Below are 23,165 nucleotides of genomic sequence, written 5' to 3'. Positions count from 1 at the left end.
TTAATTACTCACCCTCGTGTCATTACAAACCCGTAAGATTTTCGTTCATCTTTGGAACGCAAATGAAGATCTTTTTGATGAAATTTGAAAGTTTTCTGTCCCTCCATAGACCGCTACATAATTGATTCTTTGACACTTCAAAAAGGTTATAAAGAGATCATAAAACTAATCCATATGAATTGAGCTCTCAGATTTAATCAAAAAGATCTTAATTTGTGTTCTGAAGATGAACAAAAGTCTCACGAGTTTGGAACAACATAAGGGTCAGTAATTAGTAAAATAATTTTCATTTTGGATGAACAATCCCTTTAATTTTTTTTTTCGAATTTAACGGTTTCATTCTTACGCTGCAGATTCTTGTTCTCTCTCTTGAGGGTCTCCAGATGATCCAGACTCTCCTCATAGGAGTTCTTCATCTTGAACAGTTCAGTGCTGAGTGAACGAGCCTCTTTCTGGGCACCTTCCAGCTCGGCCTGACCTTCCTCATATTTCTGCTTCCATTCTGCCAGGACCTTTGGTGGAGATATTTTAGGATAGAGTTTGTTTAAAAAATGTTGAACAAAGCCAATTCCAGCAATACTTTACAAAGAGAATATAATATGACTACAACTGTTTACCTTGTCGAAGTTCTTCTGCTTCTTGTCAAGGTTGGCAGCCAAACCATTTGCTCTCTCCACATCAATCATGAGGTCCTCCACCTCACCCTGGAGTCTCTGTTTGGTCTTCTCCAGAGATGCACATTTGGAGTTTACGGCCTCAACTTGTTCCTCTGCCTCTTGGAGACGCTGAGCAAGCTTCTTCCTGTTAAGTAATACACATTATTTTTAATTCTAATCTATAAAATAGCTGTGAGAGTTAGGAATATTATACAGCGATATACATACTTGGACTCTTCAAGCTCCTCAGTGCGCTGGATGGCATCAGTTTCATATTTGGTTCTCCACTGAGCAACCTCACTGTTGGCCTTTGACATTCCCCGCTGCAGCTCAGCCTTTGCCTCCTGCTCTTCCTCAAACTGCTCACGGAGCAGGTCGCAGTCATGACGGGCAGATTGCACAGCATGGGCCAGTGCGTTCTTAGCCTAAGGGACAAAGTCGCATAATATTATTGTATTATTGTCTCTACAGTAAAGTAATTGACAAGTATGTGCATGAATTGATTATGCTGTATTACCTTAACCTCCTCTTCAATATGCCTCTTAAGCTCCTCGATTTGCTGAGTGGAAGCTTGTTTGCCTCTGGTGAGCTGAGAAACCAGAGCCTCCTTCTCCTCCAGCTGACGGCCAAACTCACCTGTATAGATTTAGATTCACTGTGTCAGACTTTTCTATGTCTCTATCAGTTTATTTAAAAACAAATGGATGTAAGATTGTATCAGTGTTACAGTCAGAAATTTACAGCTGAACAATCTTAATACACTATAATTTTTGATTAAGTATTGTTGATAATTATTGTTAATTATTGACATTAATTACTTTTGATATAATATGAATTTGTTCATGAGTTACCATTTTCAGTTTGAAATCTTGCACTTTGAGTACTGAGATCATTTAACTGACGAACGTTCTCATCATTCTTGGACTTAATTTCACTAAGTTGGTCCTCAAGTGTGCGGCACATCTTCTCAAGATTGCCCTGCAAATACAAAAGTCATTAGATATTTGAAAGAACTTCAAGACTTGTTGTATGTGACCCGTGCTGGCAAAATGAGTCACAATGAGCACATTTTAAAAAATGAGTTATTGTTATTTACTTTTATTCTTATCAAAAAGCCTTCATGTATGAAGATGTATGAATAGTTGGAATCAGACAAAAAAGGACTGTGCTACACCTATTTGAAGTCAATAGAGTCAGCAAAGTATATTTTGAGAAAAATCTAGTTAAAGTTTTCTGAAGGATCCAAAACAAAATCACCCAGCAACCATACCTTAAAATCCATGGTAATACCACCAAATGTGGCACACACCAAATCAAAACCAAATGTCTATAGGTATCTTTCCATGATACCACAATTGTTTGATTAACATTAATGAGACAGCAGCCTGTATATTGAGACCTACTTTAGTGCACGTATCTAATATAATGTTACATAGCAGATGTTTTTCCCCTACAGTTAACCAAACGTTCACTTAAGGCATAACAGATAAGGTTTACGTGAGTATTCGCCAAGACAGATATTTTGAAATACTGCAATTCTGTGGACATGTGTATATTGGGATTGCGTGCTGTCTGAGAGGCGTCTTTGTGCTTTGTGTTGATCTGTCAGTCAGTGCAAGTAAGATCATTTTGTTTATATCAGCATGAGTTTAAAAATCATATTTCATTGGTTCAGACTTAAGCCATCGAGAATTCGCTATGAATATTAAAACTTGTGCTGAGGGGAAGCACCAGTCGTTGAGAAGAGAGTAAAGAAAATTTTGTCATGGATTATTAGAACAAAGGAAAGATTTAGGAAGGTACACCTCTCAGAAAAAGTAAAAATAAAGATCATTTTAGATGTTTAATTGCTATTTGGAGCATTGGGATCGCTAGAAGAGGGCTTAATGAACCAATTTTTGTGAATGAAAATGAAATTCGAACAAAATTTACATTTTCCTGTAGCTCGTAATTAGAACATGCGTATTCCGACACATTTTGCCAGCATGGGTCACATATATTCTTTAGAATATTTCCCAACCTTTGCTTTGGCAACAGCTTCCATGTTGCTGGAAAGATCATCAATCTCCATTTTGAATTCGCTCTTCTCTTTCTCAAGCTTCTGCTTGACACGCTGCAGGTTGTCGATTTGCTCTCCCAGCTCGGCCACACTGTCTGCCTGCTTCTTGCGGAGGGCACCAGCAGTAGCTTCATGCTGGAGGGTGGACTCTTCAAGATCACGACGCAGCTTCTGGAATTCAGCTTCACGCTTCTTATTCATCTCGATCTGAGCAGCAGTGGCTCCTCCAGCCTCCTCAAGCCTCTCACTGATCTCCTCAAGTTCCCTGGAGAGATCAGCTCTCTGCTTCTCAATCTTGGCACGAGCAGCGCGCTCAGCCTCGATCTCTTCCTCCAGTTCCTCAATGCGGGCCTATGGTGGTAAGTAGTTCATTCGATTTTTGGTTATCTGTATTTGATCATAATGATGTAATGTTTGAAAAAAATCTCAAAATACCTGAAGCTCCTTGATTTTCTTCTGGAGTTGAGCACCTAGAGATTGTTCATCTTCAATCTTGCTGAGCAGCTGGCTTGTTTCAAAGTCTTTCCTGTTCAACAATAAGTACTTGTAAAAAAAAAAAACATAACACAACAATAAAAATTTTCAATGTTTTCAAAGATTTCCTGCTTTAATTACTTTTTTATTTTTTCATCAGATTGCTGCTTGTCATTCTCCAGGTCCATGACAGACTCTTGGGATAATTTCAGGTCTCCTTCAAGCTTTCTCTTGGTTCTCTCCAGGTCCATGCGGAGCTTCTTCTCTTGTTCAAGGGAACCCTCAAGCTACAGGACAATGATATATAAAATATGTTCACAGCAGAAAACAGTTGATTTGATGAATTAATATAATTAATTTACATAATCAACTTACATCATCAACTTGCTGCTCAAGCTTTGTCTTGGCTTTGGTCAGGGTGTTGACTTTGTCCTCCTCGGCCTGAAGATCATCCAGTGTCTGCTGATGTGACTCTTGGAGGGCTTTCTTCTCCTTCGTAAGCTTGGCAATGCTCTCATCCTGAGCTGCCATTTCCTCAGTCAAGTTCTTGACCTGTAGGATTTTTTGTTCCAAGTAAACTTAAATTTTACAATTCATATTCTAAATCAATATATAAAATAGAGATTAAATCTAATCTTAAACCAACTCAATCTCTAACCTTATTCTCAGTGGCATGTTTCTCCTTCTCCACTTTAGCCAAGGTGAGCTCCAGGTCATCAATGTCTTTCTTCAGCTCAGAGCACTCATCCTCCAGTTTCCTCTTCTTGGCCGTCAGTTCAGCATTGATTTCTTCCTCATCCTCCAGTCTCTCAGTTGTCTCCTTGAGTTTAGCTTCAAGTTGGATTTTGCTTTTAATCAGACCCTCACACCTCTCCTCAGCATCTGAGAGACCCTCAGATTCCTGTTAGTAAAATAGATTGCTATTTCATTGGAAACAACCTTGCTCATTTTTAATGTAGCCAAAATTCAGTTAATCATAAAATATACTCACAGATGCTACTTGCAGCTGCAGATCATTTTTCTCTTGCAACAGTGATACCATCTTCTCTTCAAGCTCCTTCTTTTTGGCTTCAGCCTTAACCAAAGCCTCTTTGCATTTTGTATAGTCCTCTTTCATGTTTGCCAGCTCCTTCTCAGTTTCGGCACTCTGAAGCAGAGGCTTAATCTTGTAGTAAACCTTCATCCATGGCCAGTGTTTGACATTCATGAATGAACGGATGTTGTATTGGATGGTGTAAATCGACTCCCTGTGAATAATTCATCATTAAATGGCATAATCATTATTAAGTTTGCAGTTATCATTGATGTCATATTTACTCATGACAATAATCACCTCCTCTCTGTCATTTTCACATACTCCCTCCTCATCACGTAGCCACGGCAGAGAGCCTGAGTCATTGTGACCAGAGCAGCCAGTTTCTCATCACGCATCTCCTCAAGAACACCCAGAAGACCAGCTTTGAAGAACACCTGAATTTATGTAAAACAGTAAATCAAAATATATTGATTTAAACTGTATAAGCTAAATGACCATGATCACTGAATCTTTGAAATTTGTAAAGAACCTTTGTATGTCCAAATCTGTAGTCGTCATGATTAATGTCGATGGATCCCAGGAGTTTCTCACAGGCCTTCTTGTTATCCATAAACTGTCCCTCTGGGATAACAGCGGCATTCAGCACCTTGTATCTGTGGAAAATTTATCAAAATACTTCATATCTTTTAATTAGGAGCCTCCTAGGAAATGTTGTTTTCATGTGGTCCCATTTACCTCTGCTTAAAGTCACCATATTGGATTCTGCTGGGGAAGCCCTTTGTGCAGATTCTGATACCCTCCAGAACACCGTTACACCTCAGCTGGTGGATAACCAGGAAGTTCTGCATAAGACCTAAAACGAACAGTTTACACCATGAACTTGGTAAATTAACTTCATCATATATATTGAGAACCAAAATATCTGTACGTTTTTTTTTTTTTTATATATATACTTTACCTGGAGTCTTGGTCTCATTGGGAATCAGGCAACGCACAAAGTGAGGGTGAGTGGCCCTCAAGTTGGTCATGAGTTTGCCCAAGTTCTCCTGTGGAGAATAGAAAAAGTTTGGCATGCTTTGTATTTCTTTATTTTCTTTTTTTTTTCTAAAATAATGCAATATTGCTGTGATGTCATCTCTAAACATACCCTGAACTGGGAGGACACAGTCTGCATGGAGCCACCCTTCTTCTTGCCTCCCTTTTTAGTATTATCTATTGAGATAAAAATACAAAGGAACATGTATAAATGCAAAAACAAGAAAGTTAGTTCAAAACTGAATCCAAGTTTGGTTAAATAGATTTTTTCTTTACCCTCAACAACAGGTGGGTAGAGAGTAGCCAGCAGTTTGACAGAAGACTTCTGGTACAGCAGCAGAACAGAATCATTCAGTGGATCCTTGTTCTTGTCCAGCCAGCCAGTGACATTGTAGTCCACAGTTCCAGCGTAGTGAACCAGGGAGAAGTGGGCTTCAGCCTTGCCTTTGGCAGGCTTTGGTTTCTCGAAAGCTTTGTTCTTGCCAAGATGCTGATCATATAGCTTGTTCTTGAAGGAAGCGTCTGAAGCCTTGGGGAACATGCACTCCTCTTCAAGGATGGAGAAGATACCCATGGGCTGTTTATGAAAGAATGTTGTTTATTGTCAAAAATTGGAGATTTTGAGAATAGGATAAATGGAAATTAATAAATTCATAAACCATTGATAACCTTCTCAATGAGCTCAATGCAAGAAGCCAAGTCCATGCCGAAGTCAATGAAATCCCAAACAATGCCCTCCTTCTTGTACTCCTCTTGCTCCAGCACAAACATGGTGTGGTTGAAAAACTGTTGCAGTTTCTCATTGGTGAAGTTGATACACAGCTGCTCCATGCTGTTGTACTGGAGGACAAAAAATGACAGAAACATTTACTACCTTCTGAATATCATTCATTTTGACATAAAAAGAGATAAAAGAATCATTCTTACATCAAAGATCTCAAAGCCAGCAATATCCAGCACGCCAATGTAGAAATTTCTTTGTTGTTTTGTGTCCAACATCTGGTTGATACGAATGACCATCCACAAGAACATCCTCTCATAGATAGATTTGGCCAAGGCGCTAACAGAGTTGTACACCTGTAAGTAGAATAGAGTGGATATTTCATTCTGCTTCTGCAATAATTAGACAGAATTTGAGGTTAAACACATGGCATGCTGGAAATGTTACTATACCTGTTGCACGGTCTGACCTTTGGTCACATACTCATTTCCGACCTTGACTCTGGGGTAGCACAAACCCTTCAGCATTTCAGCAGAGTTCAAACCCAGAAGATAGGCGATTTTGTCAGCCTCTGTTAAATACATTTTAAAATAAATTATCTTTGCTCTATAGAGTCTGTAGTGTAAAATTATAATAAATCAGGCACTAGGTACTTTCCCTTTTATTTTTAGATTTATTGATATGCACGCAACTTCTAGTTTATATTTACACTAAACATTTTATACACAGTTTCTGTTATCAGCAAAGTCAGTGCAATGGTTACTATTTTAAAGCCCAGGATAACACAAGTCTCACCCTCATTGCCATCAGGCTCAGCCTGCTCCTCACGCTGCTTCTGCTTGAACTTCATGTTACCATGATGAATTACTGCTCCAGTGAACTTGTAGATGCCCATTTTCTCCTCATTTGTGAAACCAAGAATGTCAATAGCTTCCTGTAAATTACAGAGAATAATAAAATATATGATTTGCCATATTTAAATAGAATATGTCAATATTCAAATAGCAATGACTCACATCAGTAGCATCCAGCTCAGCTTTATCATCAATGCTGGCCACTGTGATCTGACCTTGACTGCACATGGGGAAGTCATAGGGGTTGGTGGTGATGAGACACATTTCTGTAAAATACACAGCATTAATGAAAGAGCATCTTACAATATTATCTGAAACATTGAATGAATGAAATACTGTATGTGCACCTACCAACAATCTCAGGCTTATGGTTGGTCATCATCTGGAAGAAGATGTGGTAGCCTCTCTCATCTGGAAGCTGGAATGACACTCTAGACTTCTCCAGCAGATCTGTTGAGAGAATGTACTTGAGTCACATTCATCTGAAGAGTGACAGACAAAGACAACTGTTCAGGATGGATCAATGAAATCATGTCCACCTACATGTCTCAATGTCAGCACTAGCCAGTTTTCCAGTGGTGCCGAAGTGAATTCTGATGAATTTACCCTGTTTAAATCATAATAGCATTATACATAAATAATAATTATTATAATCTCTTTATAGAAAACTGTGTACTGTAAAATTGAACACAACTGACCATCTGTACTGTAAATAAACAGTGGTTAACTTACAAAACGAGAGGAGTTGTCATTTCTCACAGTCTTGGCATTACCATAAGACTCAAGCAGAGGGTTGGCAGCAATGATCTGGTCCTCAAGAGAGCCCTGTGATGTTTGAAGGGTTTTCATTTATTTTCAATTGTTTTTCTATTTCATGACTAAACACAATTTATAGGCATTTCACAAATTCACATATCGTATAGTTTGTGAGATGAGTGTAAATCATCATCTTTTAAAATAATATATATGACATAGTTTTGTATCTCGTACCTTTATTTTACTGGCCTCTTTCTTGACACCTGACACTGCAACTGTGGCGAAGTACTGGATGACACGTTTGGTGTTCACAGTCTTTCCAGCACCAGATTCTCCACTGGTTTGTAAGAGATTAGAAGACAGAAGATTGAAAGACATGTAGACTTTTCAACGTATATTCAATCTTTGTTCAGTCTTAAATTCTATTTTGTAAATATCTCCATAAATTTTCCATCTATGTTATACTTTTCATTTTTGTCATGGTCTGAAATTAAATTAAAATACTTACGTAATCAGGACAGACTGGTTTTCTCTATCTGTTGATTGAAATTTGTAAAATATCTGGTAAATATTTATTATATTAACAGCAACATCTAATTCATCTTATTGAATTCTATAACATTCAATTCCATAATGTCTTACCACACTGCATGAACTGATATGCGTTGTCAGAGACAGAGAAGATGTGGGGTGGGGCCTCCATACGCTTTTTGCCTCTGTAGGCAGACACCACTTCTGCATCATACACTGGGAGCCACTTGTAGGGGTTCACAGTTGCGCAGAAGAGTCCAGAGTAGGTCTGAAATGAGCAGAGACGTGGTCAGATTGCAACAACACAGAAAAAATGAACTTAAATGCTTTATATGTCGTTTCAGAACTTACGTAGATCATCCATGCAGCATAACGCTCTTTGAGGTTATACAGCACAGAGGCTTCATTGAGATGGGTCATCATGGCCATGTCCTCAATCTTGTCATACTTGGGAGGATTCATTGGGTAGACATCTGCTTCCTTAGCAACTCTCTCCTATAAATTTGATAAATTAGATATTAGATATAAAAGAAAACAATGTAATAAGTAATTTAATGAGTATCTACATGAAATGGAAATTCAAATTTACCTCCTGAGTGTCAAGCAAAACAACTGTGACTTTGTCACCGTCTCTGCTCTTGATTGTTCCCTTGAGGTACAACTCTTTGACATCAGCCACATAGCAGGCAGCCTTGGCATCAAACGGTTTGGCCTGAGCCTCCATTCTCTCCCTCTCAGGCTTACGAAGGTAAATGGCAGCCTTGCCATAAGCGGCCATCTCCGCGTCTGTACTCATGGTGGCGGCTTACTAAAGAGAGACTTATCCATTACAAATTTCATAAATATTCAACAAAGGCAAGACACATAAAATATAAAACACATGAATTGTGTTAGGAAAGAGGCATATTCCTAAGTGTAGGCTTACACATGAATACAGACACATAAAACAATACTAGATAAACATTTAGATAGAAAGCAAGAAGCATAAGGGGCCCATTAATGGCAAAAATGTCGATTGAATATGTCTTTCTGGTGATGAAATTGAAATGCTGGTGTCAGGGGATGGCACATACAGTACAATATGAATTGTGGCATATATGAAGTTTCAGGACAATACAGAGATTTTCACTGCCGACTATGAGTCTCACTTGTGGTCTCTCTGCCTGAGTGCATCCTCCTGCTACGAGTATGTATGAAACAGACAAATATTTCCTGACAAATATTACGAAATTTCTGTGACAGATTTGGTTTCATTATATTAACTTTTCTAATGATTTATATTTATGCAAATCTCATGATGATTATGATAGCAACACCGCATCCCAAGTTTGAATATAATCAGACCATCGGTTCTGTAGTTTGAACCAATTTCATGTTTTGCTCTATTATAGCATCATCAATTGACCCTTTCCCGCTTCTTTTTCTGTTTCCTCAGACTGAGTCTGCACAGAAATGTGTCAAATGTCCTCTGCATTTGGGCCAAATTTATATAACTTTCCCACAAGAGGTTCTATGGGCTCTCATAGACTCAAAAGTGGAAGAAAAACAGAATACAATACAACACAATAAAAGCGAATACAATAGGTGGTATATTTGGGTCAAAAATAAAGGGTCAATGAGACCCCTTCCTTAAATTCATCTTACTAATACATTTTAAACACATTTCTTTGTAAATAAATTACAGGTTTTTAAAAACAGCATGCTTCACCAGTTTTCATCTATAATACAGACTATAACAACTGTTTTCCTCTACCCTAATCCACACACTGAATCATAAACTCACTTGTCTTTTGTCCTTGAGACCAGATGAAATGTTCACTACCCTTGGATTAAAAAAAAAATCAATTTATTAAAATGTATTAATATAAATAAAAACACAAATACTTTGAGTACAGGCGCATAAGTGATGATGTTAAATTCCTTTCAGTCACAGTCAGCACAGGCTCTTACCACTTGATGGAACTTCTGAGGTCTTCTCTGCATCTCTGGTCTACCCTCTTGGCTTTTATAGAAGTTGATCATGCACACTAAGCAGAATCTATACATGGGCAACCTCATATATTTTGATATATGATGCGCTTTCTTGAAACTTGTATTGCTTCAAAATATATAGGTCACAGCTTCCATCTCAAAGTGCATGTGTATTAAAATTATTTATTTTTAGACTATTAATATCTTACTTTGACATATGACACACACTGGAGTAAATAAATCCTTTTTTGGGATGAGGGGTACATTCAGCCACCCCCCCCCCCCAACCCCCCACCCACCCCCTCCCCCTTTTTTGAATCAGAAAACATTTCACCTTTTCACCCATGGAAGTTCTTGTTGAAGGCTAATATGGCAGCAATTGGGCTAAACAATAAACTATGTTACAGATCTGACAAGATATATTGTTCAAGAATATAGAAAAACACTGTAAAATATGTCTAATACAGTGAAAACACACAACAAGTGTCAGTTTTTCTTTGTAGAAGAAAGCCAGTAGTGATAAAAATGGCACATTCCCATCCTGTAAAAATCCCTTTGTTATAATTTCTGAAAATATTCAAAGATTGTAGACATTTCTTGGTCTTCAACAGCTACAGTCTAAGCCTCAGCCACATGGAGACTAAAATGATTCAAAACCACATGTTCACCCTTGAGTGGTCAAAGCCAGCAAACAATGCTAATTACCATGCTGTAAACTGAATATCTCATCTGCCGTCTCTCATATCTCTCGTTGTACGTCACTAGATGTTTGTAAAATTTTTGTAAATGCAGTTGTCACTACCTTAAATTACTAAACTGTGTGTGTACAGAACAGGATTAAGCACTAAAAGGTGAACTGACAGCTGAATTTAGCTGCAGTATGTATACGTGGCCTTAAAACTTCCTTCTAGAGGTATAAAGCTATATCCACCAAACTCGGCTCAGACCTTCAGACTGTTCTGACTTGGGTTGCTATATCTTTTCTAACTAATTGGGACTTTCGGTTTTCCTAAAATGATAATCAATACTCAGAAAAATCCCATAGACTAACATTGATGGAATGTTCAAGTGAGCCATGGCTGATAAAATTCTAATTTAAAAACCCAGAAGCCCACTAGACTCAATTAAAAGTACCAAGGGTCAGACGGTGACCACAACCACCCTCTCACTGGCAACACTCTTTGCCTTCCTCTGTGACTACTAATTACGTAGTTCTGGCATGAAAGTCTGAATGGTACAGGCTGATAGGTCTTTAACTTATTGGTAGCAATCAGAGCCATAGAGAGAAATGGAAATAGAGAAAGAAATTTCTCTCTATGGCTCTGGTAGCAATCATGTTGTTATTTACATAGCACAGCTGATTGGTTGCTGTTGCATCAGCGGCCAATGAGCTTGCTGCTCAAATATTCAAATAGTTGGCATTGTTTGCTGTTACAGTCTGCAGTGCACTTTCAGAAACCTCCCCCCTCCCCAGCTTTGCCTGTATAAATCATAGACTGTAAAAAATATGGACAAAGCGTCTGTGACGTCACCCATTGACTTTCTGAAGAACGGTTTTGAGGCCGTTTATGGGGGGTATGGGCGGCGCCATCTTGGAAAATCTTGGGAAATCCTAACCCCGCCCACCTTCTGGCCAATCCATATATGGGTAAATGAGTCCGGTTATTCTGCAAATGGAACAGCGCGCGTCACTCAGCTCGCTCTGCTACTCCGGTTATCTCTGTATGTATGTTTTAGGCAACAATAAAATGAAATATGTTATAAAACACCACACTAACTCTTTTCGTTTTCATTTAAAGAAATCTTAAACATTATAGCCACACAAATGTGGTTCAGGCAACGCGTATTGATTATATTCACTGCATATAACGTTAGCCTATTTATAACAAAACGAAATATAAAACACAACCCTGCCTCTTTTCGTTTAAATATAATATAAAAATATTAAACATTTTAATATGGTCCAGGCAATATGTGCATTTGTACTAAACAACAGATGTTGCAATAAACAACATTACAGATCATCTTTGTTGTATTAAAATGTAAAATAACAAAACTCAACCCAGTCTCTTTTTGTTAAATTTCAGTTTTATCAATATTAGCCATTATAAAAGTATAAGTAAAAGGTACAAGAAGCTATACAAATAAAGCAAACAATTCAGTCAAACATACAAAGTCAGCGCTCTAGTCTAACTATACAACGGTAAAGTTAAATAGCTTATAAAGTTATGAAACTTCACTTAGCCCTCAGCCAAAACGATTGGCCAGGGAACAAATTATAGATTCACGAAACCAAAAATAGCCCGTTAGATATACACAAGACGAATTATATCTAATGTTTAACCACTACAGAGACGCCAGAGCCAGCGGCAAACGTCAGAACGACTAGCCGAGGAAAGGCTGTTCCAGGCGGGGTACTGAGCGCTGAGCGCCCGGTGATCGTCTGGATCTCACAACCTGGATAAAATTTTCATAAATCTTCATAAATAAACCACAGATTTGAGCTTTAACAACTACATTCTCGCCTGAAAAACTCTTAAAACTACATTTCATGATACAAAAACAGTAATATTATATTTCAACTGTATATTCAAAAATGGCGCTTCTTATGTTGTCATTCTCCTTGGCGCAGCCTATGCTCGTTATCATCTGTCAATCAAGCTGTCAATCAAAGTTAACCACGCCCTTATTTGTCATACATTTTATGTCTAAATACGATCTAAACTAACGAGTTAGAAAAAAATGCAGCCCCCTCACAGTTGTCAGGCACTCGGAACCTATCGAAAAATACAATAAAAGTCCATGAGACCAACCTGTAAAAACATGAATTTATGCTGTGAAAACGGACATTTTAACATGGGGTCTATGGACATTTGCTCACTTTTGGGACCTGCCCCTAGCGGATTTTCGATGTATTGCAGTTTTTCGCACTTCCGGGTAGGCTTCATTTTTCAGATTAGAATGTTGCCGCTTAGTATAAATCTACTACGGGGTTAATTCATGTATTTTACGTGTGCAGCAACAGAAGCATGTCTTACATGCTCATAAACATCTGTGAAGGTGGGCTCGGTAGGCTACTTGTTCAGCAGCAGCAGCAGCAGCAGTCAGAGCTGCCAACTCTCACGCATTCACCGTGAAACTCACGCAATTTACACTTTTCAGTTTTCACACGCTCTCACGCCACACATTCATTTTCTCATGCACAGAAAAATCGCGAAGCAAAGAGGACACGGAGACCGACAGACTAAACAGAGCCAGAGCAGGCTACTTATGAAAAAAAAAAAAATCTAAGTCCATCTCAGCTCTCAGATTCTGTCAATTTTATTACGAAATTCAAACAATAAATACCGTTTTGGCGCTTGTAAATGTGACGTGGCAGATCCCTAGCTTACCGAACCGATCATCTCTCTAATAAACACTAATGAACAATGTTGAAAGATGTACAACTTACCGAAATGTATATTCATCATACATAAATCGACCAATCAGTGTTTTTCAACCGTGGAAGGGATCAATAAAACAGCTGGAGAACAATTATGTCACGACATTTGCCTCAGGAAAGCCATTTAATGACCATAATATAGCTATAGCGCCTTAGTTGGCTAGAAAAAAAAAAAACTATTGAGATCGAGTATTCTACTATATTACATATTTATTATATTTTTACTTATATCATTAAATAAAGTTGTTATTATAATAAAAAACGCATTATATTTAATTTGAGTTATTTTTAACCTTAAATAATACTGCCAGCTGAAAGGGCTCTCTGTATGATTACAGCATTAGGTGAGGTTTTTTTTTTTTTTTTTTCTTGAGAAAAATTAACGCCTATCTTGTACAGCCTACCTAATATTTATCCAAATGAGTCGATATTAAATCAAATCACAAGAATTGAATTGAATTGAAATTGTGAAATTTGTGTCAAGCAATAATAATAAAAACTTAGCTTACCAGAAATTGTACCATGTAAACATTGTAACATGTTGTCACTAAACATAATAAAATTCAAGATTTTATTTATTATGCAAGATTTGTCTTTTTCTTTTTCTTTTTACATAAAAAAAATAACACTCTATACCAACAGATACCTTCCCCTGATCCTGCTGGAAAGATTACCTCATGCAAGTATCAGAGTCATTTCCCTTAGCCTGACCTTTCAGTTAACCAAGCTGTAATTTCAGCCTCCTCAATATGCTTTTCCACATCTTAAGATTCATATCTGGTATTTATATCTTTTAATTTATTTTCTATTAGGACTTTCTTAAATGGAAACATGAGTTTAGATGCTGGAAAATCCCATTTCTATTCCAGCCAGTGAAACACACATGGTCCTTTTGGACTGCTTTAACCCATAGTATTCCCTTTAACCTAATAAAAAAATGATGTGTTCTGCTTTAATGTGTTATCAGGTGTTTCCCACGTACAGTATGTGTGCCACATATATACTGTAGGTTATTTATTTTTACACCCCCAAGTTTCATCATTTAACCTGAAGTTTAATGTTGAGTAACTGTTGAGTAAATGTGTTTTCTTTACCAAGAAAGTGGCAAGATGAAAACCATTATTTCTGTTTCAAACTTTCACAAAGCATCTTTAGATTATAATAACATAAAAAAATATTAAAATCCAGATTTGGATTTTCAAAGATTTATTATAAAAACTGATTATTTTTCCCCCAAAATGCAATAAATCCATGACACTTTTTTTTTTTTTTTTAAATGCAATTAATCCATTGAATCAATATAAAAGTTATTTTTCATATTGAAACTGTTAAAAATACACAAAGTTGATCCACATATGACAGCCTCTGAACTTGGTCAATATAAAAATAAATGTGGAAAAAAATATAATTATACATAAATAAGGAAATAAAAGTACAAATATTTATTTATTTATTAAGTCTGGTTTGGCATTCCAAACTTATTATCACATTTATTTATCTATTTATCTCTATTTATTTATTTATTCATTTTTAATTTCTGCAGGTTTGGTCCTCCATAAAAACAAGCTTTAGTAGACTTGTTATTCATATCAAAGTCCGTTCAATTGAGTATAAAATCTTCGTTAATACATAGTATCCCTCAGTAAATCAATCTCTAAAATGGCATGACATTTTGAAACACTGTCTGGCAGCTGAAAACTCTTCTCTTAAAAAATATCCTTAGTTTTATTATAGTAAAATTGTAGTAACCACGCTTTTGCATGTACTTTATTAGACAGGTGAAATGTCCTTATTCCTAGTGATGGCAATTTCAAAACAAAAAGCTTTGAAGCCTTTACAAATCTTTTGTTCCTAACCAATGGTTCAGAGCGTGTATCAAACTGCCAGAGTCACGTGATTTCAGTAAACGAGGCTTCATTACGTCATAACTGTTTCGAAACACTTGATGATCCCTATCAACCCATAAATCATGAGGAGTTGCTGAGAACCAATGAACAAGTGTCTGTGGGTTTTACCTTTGTAGACGTTTTATCCATTTGTAGACGTTTTAATTAGACATTAGTATAATTAAAATGAATAATGGTAGTTAATAGTCTTATTGGCCTGTTTTGCTGAGCCATTCATAGAAATAAAACTATTTTGATTGTTAAACCCTGACAATTGATAAAATAATTAATTGATAAAAGAACCATCACCTTTTATAATTCTCTGCAGGTGTTTCACATTATGATTACCTCAAAGTCCCCCCCACAACCCGCTATAGTAGTACGGGCCTAGAGGCACGTCACTATAGAGATCGCTAAGACATGTGACCAACTGGGTGGCAACGTCATCAGAACGCAAAGAATTATGGGTATGTTTGGCCCGTTTACATGGGCTGGCATAGCAGGCTAGTGTTCTGGCATGAAAATAATTAAAAATTAGCATGAAAAACAGAATATAATCCTACAAAATGCAGTGGGCTAAAGAAAACATTGTCTAAAACGACATACCGCCAGAATAAAACTAAATCCTAATGCAAAGACGAGATATGATGAGAAAATAAAGGGAGATCAAAGGACTGGATCCTTACGAGCATAGCGACTGGTCAGGGGACGTCAACCTGTTGCCCAACTTCCAGCACCCATATATATACAACTACATGATATTAAATGTTAGTACATACACACACACACAAAGTTTTCAGTAACTTCAAGTCACTGCAGCAGGCCCAGGTCTTTTTTACAGATGGATGGGTCCAGGACCTGGAGATTGTAAAAGTGGGGAAGGAAGGGTCGGGGTGGCTAAGGGTTGCATTAAGATAGAGTATTTCTCTACAAGCTATTAATAATGCTTTTATTGTCTTAGGTGAATCACTCCATGCGACTCAGCCAGAAGCCCCTACAGCCATTGGTCATATTTACAGCATGTGGGGAAGTGGAGAGCGCTCACTGCACTTGTATGGCTGGCGTGGCAGAGAAGTGCGCACATGTGGCAGCCCTCCTGTACAAGATCGATACTGCTGTGCGTCTGCAGGGAAATGTGACTCCAACAGATGTTGAAGCGTACTGGGTGATGCCCTCCAATATAACCAAAGTGCAGGGAGTGCCTGGCCATACTGTTGACTTTACAGCAAGCTCAGCCCGAAAAAAGGCACTTGATCGGTCAGTCTGTGGAGACACCAGCACAGCACCCAAGATCCGGACCCGCTCAGGTGGCACATGTTTACCGCAGAAGACACTTGCTGATTTAAAACCCCTCACAGAACTCATGCATGCACACAGGTCCGGACTGTGCTCTGTAATGGAGGAATTCTGCCACCTCTATGCTGACCCCATTCAGCCATGTGTCCTGCCCAAGTCACTGCTGCGTCTTCGCGAGCCACGAATGGATGGCTGTGACTTGTCGGTCCTGCTTCAACACTGTGAGGGCCTGACACACCTTTTGGCAGAGGCAGCTGCACTTGAAAAGAACACAAGACAGCAGCACAAGTCTGACATATGGCACAGCACACGGGCTGGAAGGATAACCGCCTCCATCATATATGCTGTTGTCTCCACCTCCATAACCAGACCAGCAAAGTCAACTGTGGAGAAGGTGTGCTATCCACAGAAACCTTCACTGAGACAGACTGACAATGGCCCAGAGGCCATTAAATGGGGGAGAGAAAAAGAGGATACGGCAAGGGTCTCCTACTTCACACAGACGGAGCTGCGGCACAGGGACATGAAAGTGGAACACTGTGGATTCATAATCAACCCTTCTTTCTCTGAAATAGGCGCGACTCCTGATGCACTTCTGCATTGTGCATGTTGCGGGAAAGGATGTGTGGAGATTAAATGCCCTTTTAAGCACCAGGACCATAACATTCTGCAGGCATGTACTGACAAGGAGTTTTGTCTGCAGTTCACAGAAGGAAGGATGGAGTTGAAGCAGACCCACAAGTACTACAAACAGGTACAAACTCAGATCTTTGTCACCGAGTCACAGTTCTGTGACTTTGTTTTTTGGACAACCAAAAGCCTTGCAACTGTGCGTGTCATGCCTGACGTAGAACTTTGGGAGACACTTTTGCCAACCGCACACATTTTTTTTTACAAGGTTGTCCTACCTGAGCTTGTAGCTCGTCACTACACTCAACCCCCACCCCCTGTGCTTTCAGCTGAGCTACCTGTGCCATCAGCCGATTCCCAGCCCACAGACAAACCCAAAAAACGAGCACAGAACACAGTCAGAAAAACATTGGCCACATTACAGCCAGGAAAAACACCCAAGCACAAGGTTGTCCCACCAGCCCCTACCAGCACACCCCCCACCCCTTCAGCTGACCTACCTGTGCCTCCAGCTGAGCTACCTGTGCCATTATTTGATTCACAGCCCACAGACAAAAACAAAAAACGAGCACGAAAAAACACAATCAAAACACCATTGGCCACACTGCAGCCAGTTAACACCCCCAAGCCCAAAAGAAGGGCATGTGAAAAGGCTGTGTTGTGGTGCTTTTGCAGACAGCCTGAAGAGCTTGATAACATGGTTGCTTGCGATAATTAGAACTGTCCTATACAGTGGTTCCATTTAGGTTGCGTGGGACTCAGCAGCGCACCAGCCAGAGAAGAGGCATGGCAATGCGATGCTTGCACATGTCTGTGACTTATCACCCACAACCTACCTCATACATTTCCAGTTATCTTTTCTATGGACTCTTTATAATGTAAATGTCTTCATCTAAATGTATTTACATGTTAAATATGTAAAGAAACTGAAATTAAGTTGGTTGTTACTACTATTTAAGTTATGTAATTGTGTTTGCAACCAAAGAACACTGATTTTGCACAATTCTTCCTTAATACAGATAAAGGAGGCAGAATTTCATTCAGTCTTTGTGTATTTTATTTACAGAGATGGCTAAAAATCATCACATGTGAGAAGTGACATTACAAAATCTTTTGGAAAACAAAAAAACATATTTGCATATTAGATGTGAGCATGGTGTATAATTCTAACACGAAGGCTTCACAACAATACTTGGACACATATTGGTCAAAGCACAGCACACAACCACAATTTTATCTAGCAAAGTCTTATCCTCCCCCTCACAAGGCACCACAAATCCCAGGCGTGTTGTGTCATTTAATATGTTAAACTTAGAGCGCATACACCCTATCACTCGCTCCACGTGGATCCTGACATGACTAACTTCCTGGTCTCTTCCACATCTTTTGCATTAAGTTGGCTGTGGCCCCTGGTGAAGGCAGGTATTTTCAGTGTAGCACCCACAAGGGCAACACTTTCTTTAATATCAAATCCACGGTCCGCTAACACTAGGTCTCCAGGCGAGAGCTTCTGAAGAAAGCCACAGTTCTCGGTGATCTGCTTATCACTGGCATATTATTGTTGATTCCACAAGTTCAATAGAGATTATAGTCCAAAAGTCGAATGAATGAGTACTTATGTGCTTTCGATTTCTTACAGGTTGGGCCGTTGTTGGCCGGAACACGCTAGCATTCTGCTAATGAATGCTGATTGGTCAGTGACGGACTTGCGACTGATTATGACCAGAGACCCCGTTTGGTGGCACCTGAAGCTAAAGCAGAATCAGAAACATTATCTTAAGGAGGACTTTCTGTCGAAGTTAATTTTTGTGTACTGTATTTATATATTCCTGCGGGCACTTTTATTTTCATATCGTTATATATGTATTGTAAAAAGTGCATGGAATTTGAGTGTTTTTTCTATTCTTGTGTTCAATGTTCAATGTGTTTATATACATGGTATGGTATGACAACCTTAAATAATCCAGTCAATATCCCGCTCAATAACATTTCATTGATCATAGCATAAATTAGAAATAAAGATTGAAAATGCCTCGTAGGTGTGCAGCAATACATTGTTCCAACAGTGGGAATGGATTGTCCTTCTTTTTATTCCCGAAGGACAAAAAAAGGTAATGTTCTTTCTTGCTCCTGTTTAAATGGTCATAGGCTACCGGAGGGCTGCACCTGGGAGGGAATGTTGACAAATTACTTGACAAAAAATCACATCCTGAGAAAAGTGGATTCTGGGGGTGAAACCCCATAGACTCCCATCCATTCTGCACTCGCCTGCGAGCGCCCCCGCATGGACAGAGACGTGTTACTGCAGCCAGTCCAGAAACCGGAAGTAACCAGAGAGTGCCAATTCTCTTCCTATTAGACATTCTCTGCTCTCTCGTAATCCTGAAGAGCTTAATTAGCTGGTTCAGGTGTGTTTGATGCAGGAAAGTGGCCCTCGAGGACTAGGATTGAGAACCCCTGATTCATTTGATCCTTGTGAGGCCACTGTGGCTGCACAAAGTTTGGTTTTGCTACAGTAAGACCATGATTGTGTTAGATTACACCCATCTATTGTTTTTTGTTTTTTTTACTAGGCTCTGTCATTTAGAAACATGGCTTTTCCTATCACTACTATCCTAATGACACATCTCTACCTTTCATTCCAGCCAGATGATCTGACGGTAGCTGCTCGCATCTCAGCCTACCTGATGAAAAATTCTTGCTGGATGAATGACTTTCACCTTCAACTCAACCTTGCCAAGACAGAACTGATTATGGTTTCAGCCAAACCATCCTTGCTGTGTGATCCTGCTGATTTGCCTTATACAACATCAGAAAGATCCGTCCCTTCCTATCGGAGCTACACAACTCCTTGTCTAAGCTCTTGTTCTATCCAGACTAGACTATTGTAATGCTCTCTTGGCCTTCCAGCATCAGTCAAACCTCTGCAACTGATTCAGATACTGCAGCAAAAGTGGTCTTTAAAGGTAGCCCTATACCTAAACTCACTACTTCAGATCTATGTGTCCTCCAGAAGCTGGTGTTCTGCAAGTGGACGGTGGCTTGTGGTGCCATCATCCCAAAGAGACACAAATTCACATTCACTGACCTTTACCTTGACTGTTTCCTGCATTTTCAAGAAACTGCTAAAGATCCATCTTTTTCGTAAACACTTGATCCAATGATACTAAATCTTAGTTTTAATAAAAAAAAAAACTTTAAAAAAAACTTGCTATGTGTAGGGTACTGTGCTAGACTAACTGGGACTTGTCACTGCACTTGTTGTTGCTATTGTTCTCTTAATTGGTAAGTCACTTTGGAATCCATCTGGAAACTCTGCTGCCAGACTCTTTCCGGGTTTTTTTTACGGGATTTTTGAATGTGACATGGAATAGGCATGGTGTAAATAACTCTGCACACAGACCCTTAGTGAGTTTGCACTGAACTGCAAGGCTAAAGGTCCTTGCACACTGAGTATTTGTGATTCGGTGGCTCTGAATTGTCAAAACACCATTCAAAATGCTTGCTACGGATGCGAAAAACGCAGAAAATCGAACCTGATCCGAATTTTTTTATGACGGATGAAAGTTTTGGAGGCAGTGTGTAAATGTGATTGACACAGCGTGAGGTCGTATTTATTTTTTATGTGCGAAAATTTCGGACTCAGTGTGCAATGACCTTAATGCAACTAACAATATAATGGGACCCACACAAAAAAGTATTTTAATATCAATTCTAAGTTATTGTTCGTAATTACAATATCAAGGGTATATCAATATCATATTCAAGGGGTCTTTTAATAGCTAAATCAACAATGTGAAAGAAATGTAATCAGTAGGACTTAAGGGGACATTGGACTTGCATGATGATGGACTTGCATGATGGTAAAAATGACCTGATGTTACTTGAGGTCAGGGTAAATGGTAAAGGGGGGTAAAGTGTTTTTAGCTCACCTACCACTCTAGCAAAAACATGTGCTTGGAAAACACTTCTTTAGACATACAGGAAGATACTCATGTTGGTGTTTCGTTTTCTTATACATTGTTTTAATTCATTCATTGTTTTCAAAGGCAAAAGAATGGTTTAGGATTGTATGTACATTGTTGAAAAAACTTCAGCTTATACAACCAATTGATATACACACTGTGAACATGATCAGGGAAATGAATTAGCTTGCCTAAATTAAAAGTTTAGTTATGATTTGGATGGAATGACACAATGATAGTTTGTGATCTGTTTATTATGTTGTGTATTTTTGTGAACATTTCAATAAAATGCAACAGAATCCTCAGACTGGTTAAAACAGATATTCTTGATCTGACTGGGTACTGCAGTGACTAGGAACTCTCCAGTGGACTTTCTGTCTGTCTACCAGGTACCGTATATAAATACAGCTTGAATATATCTACTTGTGTTATAATGGTGGAGTTACAAATAATGAAAACCATTAACGCACACTTTCATTGGAAGTGTAAGTGAGTAGGGTTCGCCTTTATTCATTTCTGTGGGTGGGAAAATTACAATGTTGTAGCAGCAAAACTTCACAAAAAGAAGACATCAAAAATGTTTTGCATGCAAGCCTGGAAAATGTACACTTGACCAGAAATATATGGACATCCTCTTATAAATAATGGGTTTGGCTTTTATAGAAATAAAAAAATGCAGATCTACATACTACAGCATTACATTCCAGAGAATTTCGGGTTTCAACATTGAGGCAACTGTTTGGGATATTTCAGCATGAAGGGTTCACATACTGTCATATTACAATTGCTTCTTATGGCTATCATAACAATAACTGCTCAATGGAAGAGATGCAAAGACTAAAAAAAAACAGGTGTATTTCTACCCAGAGAGATGACCAACAACCTTATCATCAGCACTCAATTATACCAAAATACACACATAATGAAGGATGTAAAGACAAAGATATCAAAACATTATCAATAAATAATATCAATAAATGATAAAGTATTATTCAAAAGGTTCTTTTCAAAATGGATAGTTCCAGTCTTTGATTAATATAATTGGCTGAGCCATGTAATCTACAAACATACCTGTGGCCTCATGACATCAGTGTTACTGCACCACTGTCTTGTGTTGTGTTGCAGCGTCTGTCCGTTGTTTGGCAGCCATTCCACTTCTGAAGAACTACATTGCATGGCGGAAGAATATTTTGTTTATCAATAGCTTTACATTTTTGTGTCTGCGTGTTTATTTTATGAAACCTTGCCAGGTCTGCAAAATAACCATTTTATAAAGGCAATAAGCCCAGTGAAGCTGTGATTTACAGTGAATTTAGAACAGAGTGTTTTAGTTGATTTAACAACGACCCTTACCTGTTCTAAATTCACTGTAAACCATGGCTTTTGGGGCTTATTGCTTATAACAATGTATTGCTTATTACACCATTACCATTAATGTCCTTTATAGCACAGTTCAAAACATAATTCTTTATGGGGGAAAAAAGAGTTCTGCTATTGTTACAAGCCAAGGGACCCTAATCGGGTACTGTTTAAAACCATTTTTCTTAAGAATGAACATACTTATGGCTACTAGTGGAGCACTTACCCTCTATAAAAAAAAAAAAAAAATCCTTTCCTTTTCCCTTAATCCTCCCTTGTCTGGCTTATACTATTCTGAGCAATGCCTGCACTTTGTATTTTGAGCACTTCTTGCATTGTTTTTGCCTCTTCACGATGACTCACTTAATTTAGTCCTAATTTGTAAGTCGCTTTGGATAAAAGCGTCTGCTAAATGACTAAATGTAAAATGTAAATGTAAATGTAGTGGATGCATGTGTGTGTATTCCTATGGCAGAGGTTAGTTGTCACAGAGG

General features: G+C 38.4%; 2 protein-coding genes across 4 annotated transcripts in view; one reads left to right on the top strand and one right to left on the bottom strand.

Annotated features, from left to right (window-relative positions):
* Window positions 1-10,155, bottom strand: part of LOC308683453 (uncharacterized protein) — a 34,174-nt gene extending 24,019 nt beyond the window's left edge. Inside the window, 32 exon segments of the mRNA XM_081353923.1 lie at window positions 347-512; window positions 618-801; window positions 885-1,081; window positions 1,174-1,292; window positions 1,508-1,634; window positions 2,677-3,066; window positions 3,151-3,241; window positions 3,331-3,476; window positions 3,565-3,741; window positions 3,848-4,090; window positions 4,181-4,436; window positions 4,523-4,659; window positions 4,755-4,878; window positions 4,961-5,078; window positions 5,184-5,271; window positions 5,373-5,437; window positions 5,537-5,837; window positions 5,930-6,100; window positions 6,188-6,337; window positions 6,434-6,552; window positions 6,777-6,915; window positions 6,998-7,153; window positions 7,155-7,285; window positions 7,379-7,442; window positions 7,568-7,660; window positions 7,826-7,928; window positions 8,100-8,127; window positions 8,234-8,390; window positions 8,474-8,617; window positions 8,712-8,930; window positions 9,906-9,945; window positions 10,073-10,155. Coding sequence (XP_081210049.1) covers window positions 347-512; window positions 618-801; window positions 885-1,081; window positions 1,174-1,292; window positions 1,508-1,634; window positions 2,677-3,066; window positions 3,151-3,241; window positions 3,331-3,476; window positions 3,565-3,741; window positions 3,848-4,090; window positions 4,181-4,436; window positions 4,523-4,659; window positions 4,755-4,878; window positions 4,961-5,078; window positions 5,184-5,271; window positions 5,373-5,437; window positions 5,537-5,837; window positions 5,930-6,100; window positions 6,188-6,337; window positions 6,434-6,552; window positions 6,777-6,915; window positions 6,998-7,153; window positions 7,155-7,285; window positions 7,379-7,442; window positions 7,568-7,660; window positions 7,826-7,928; window positions 8,100-8,127; window positions 8,234-8,390; window positions 8,474-8,617; window positions 8,712-8,918 — 4,591 coding nt within the window. The 5' untranslated portion in view covers window positions 8,919-8,930; window positions 9,906-9,945; window positions 10,073-10,155.
* LOC308683915 (uncharacterized protein) overlaps window positions 1-21,616 on the top strand; it is a 52,552-nt gene extending 30,936 nt beyond the window's left edge. For 2 of the 3 annotated variants that reach the window (XM_081354788.1, XM_081354787.1), the window contains one exon: window positions 16,383-18,386. In XM_081354788.1, the coding sequence (XP_081210914.1) occupies window positions 16,395-18,065 (1,671 nt within the window). In that variant the 5' untranslated portion in view covers window positions 16,383-16,394 and the 3' untranslated portion in view covers window positions 18,066-18,386. Of the gene's footprint in view, window positions 1-16,382; window positions 18,387-18,986 lie in introns of those variants that run through there. The other variant, XM_081354789.1, reaches the window with a different exon arrangement.
* Window positions 21,617-23,165: the final 1,549 nt, after the last annotated feature.

Source organism: Scardinius erythrophthalmus, assembly GCF_964197995.2.
Source record: "Scardinius erythrophthalmus genome assembly, chromosome: 23".
NCBI classification, from domain to species: Eukaryota; Metazoa; Chordata; class Actinopteri; order Cypriniformes; family Leuciscidae; genus Scardinius; species Scardinius erythrophthalmus.
Note: the sequence above shows the minus strand (reverse complement) of the source record. Positions and strands in the feature narration are given on the sequence as shown.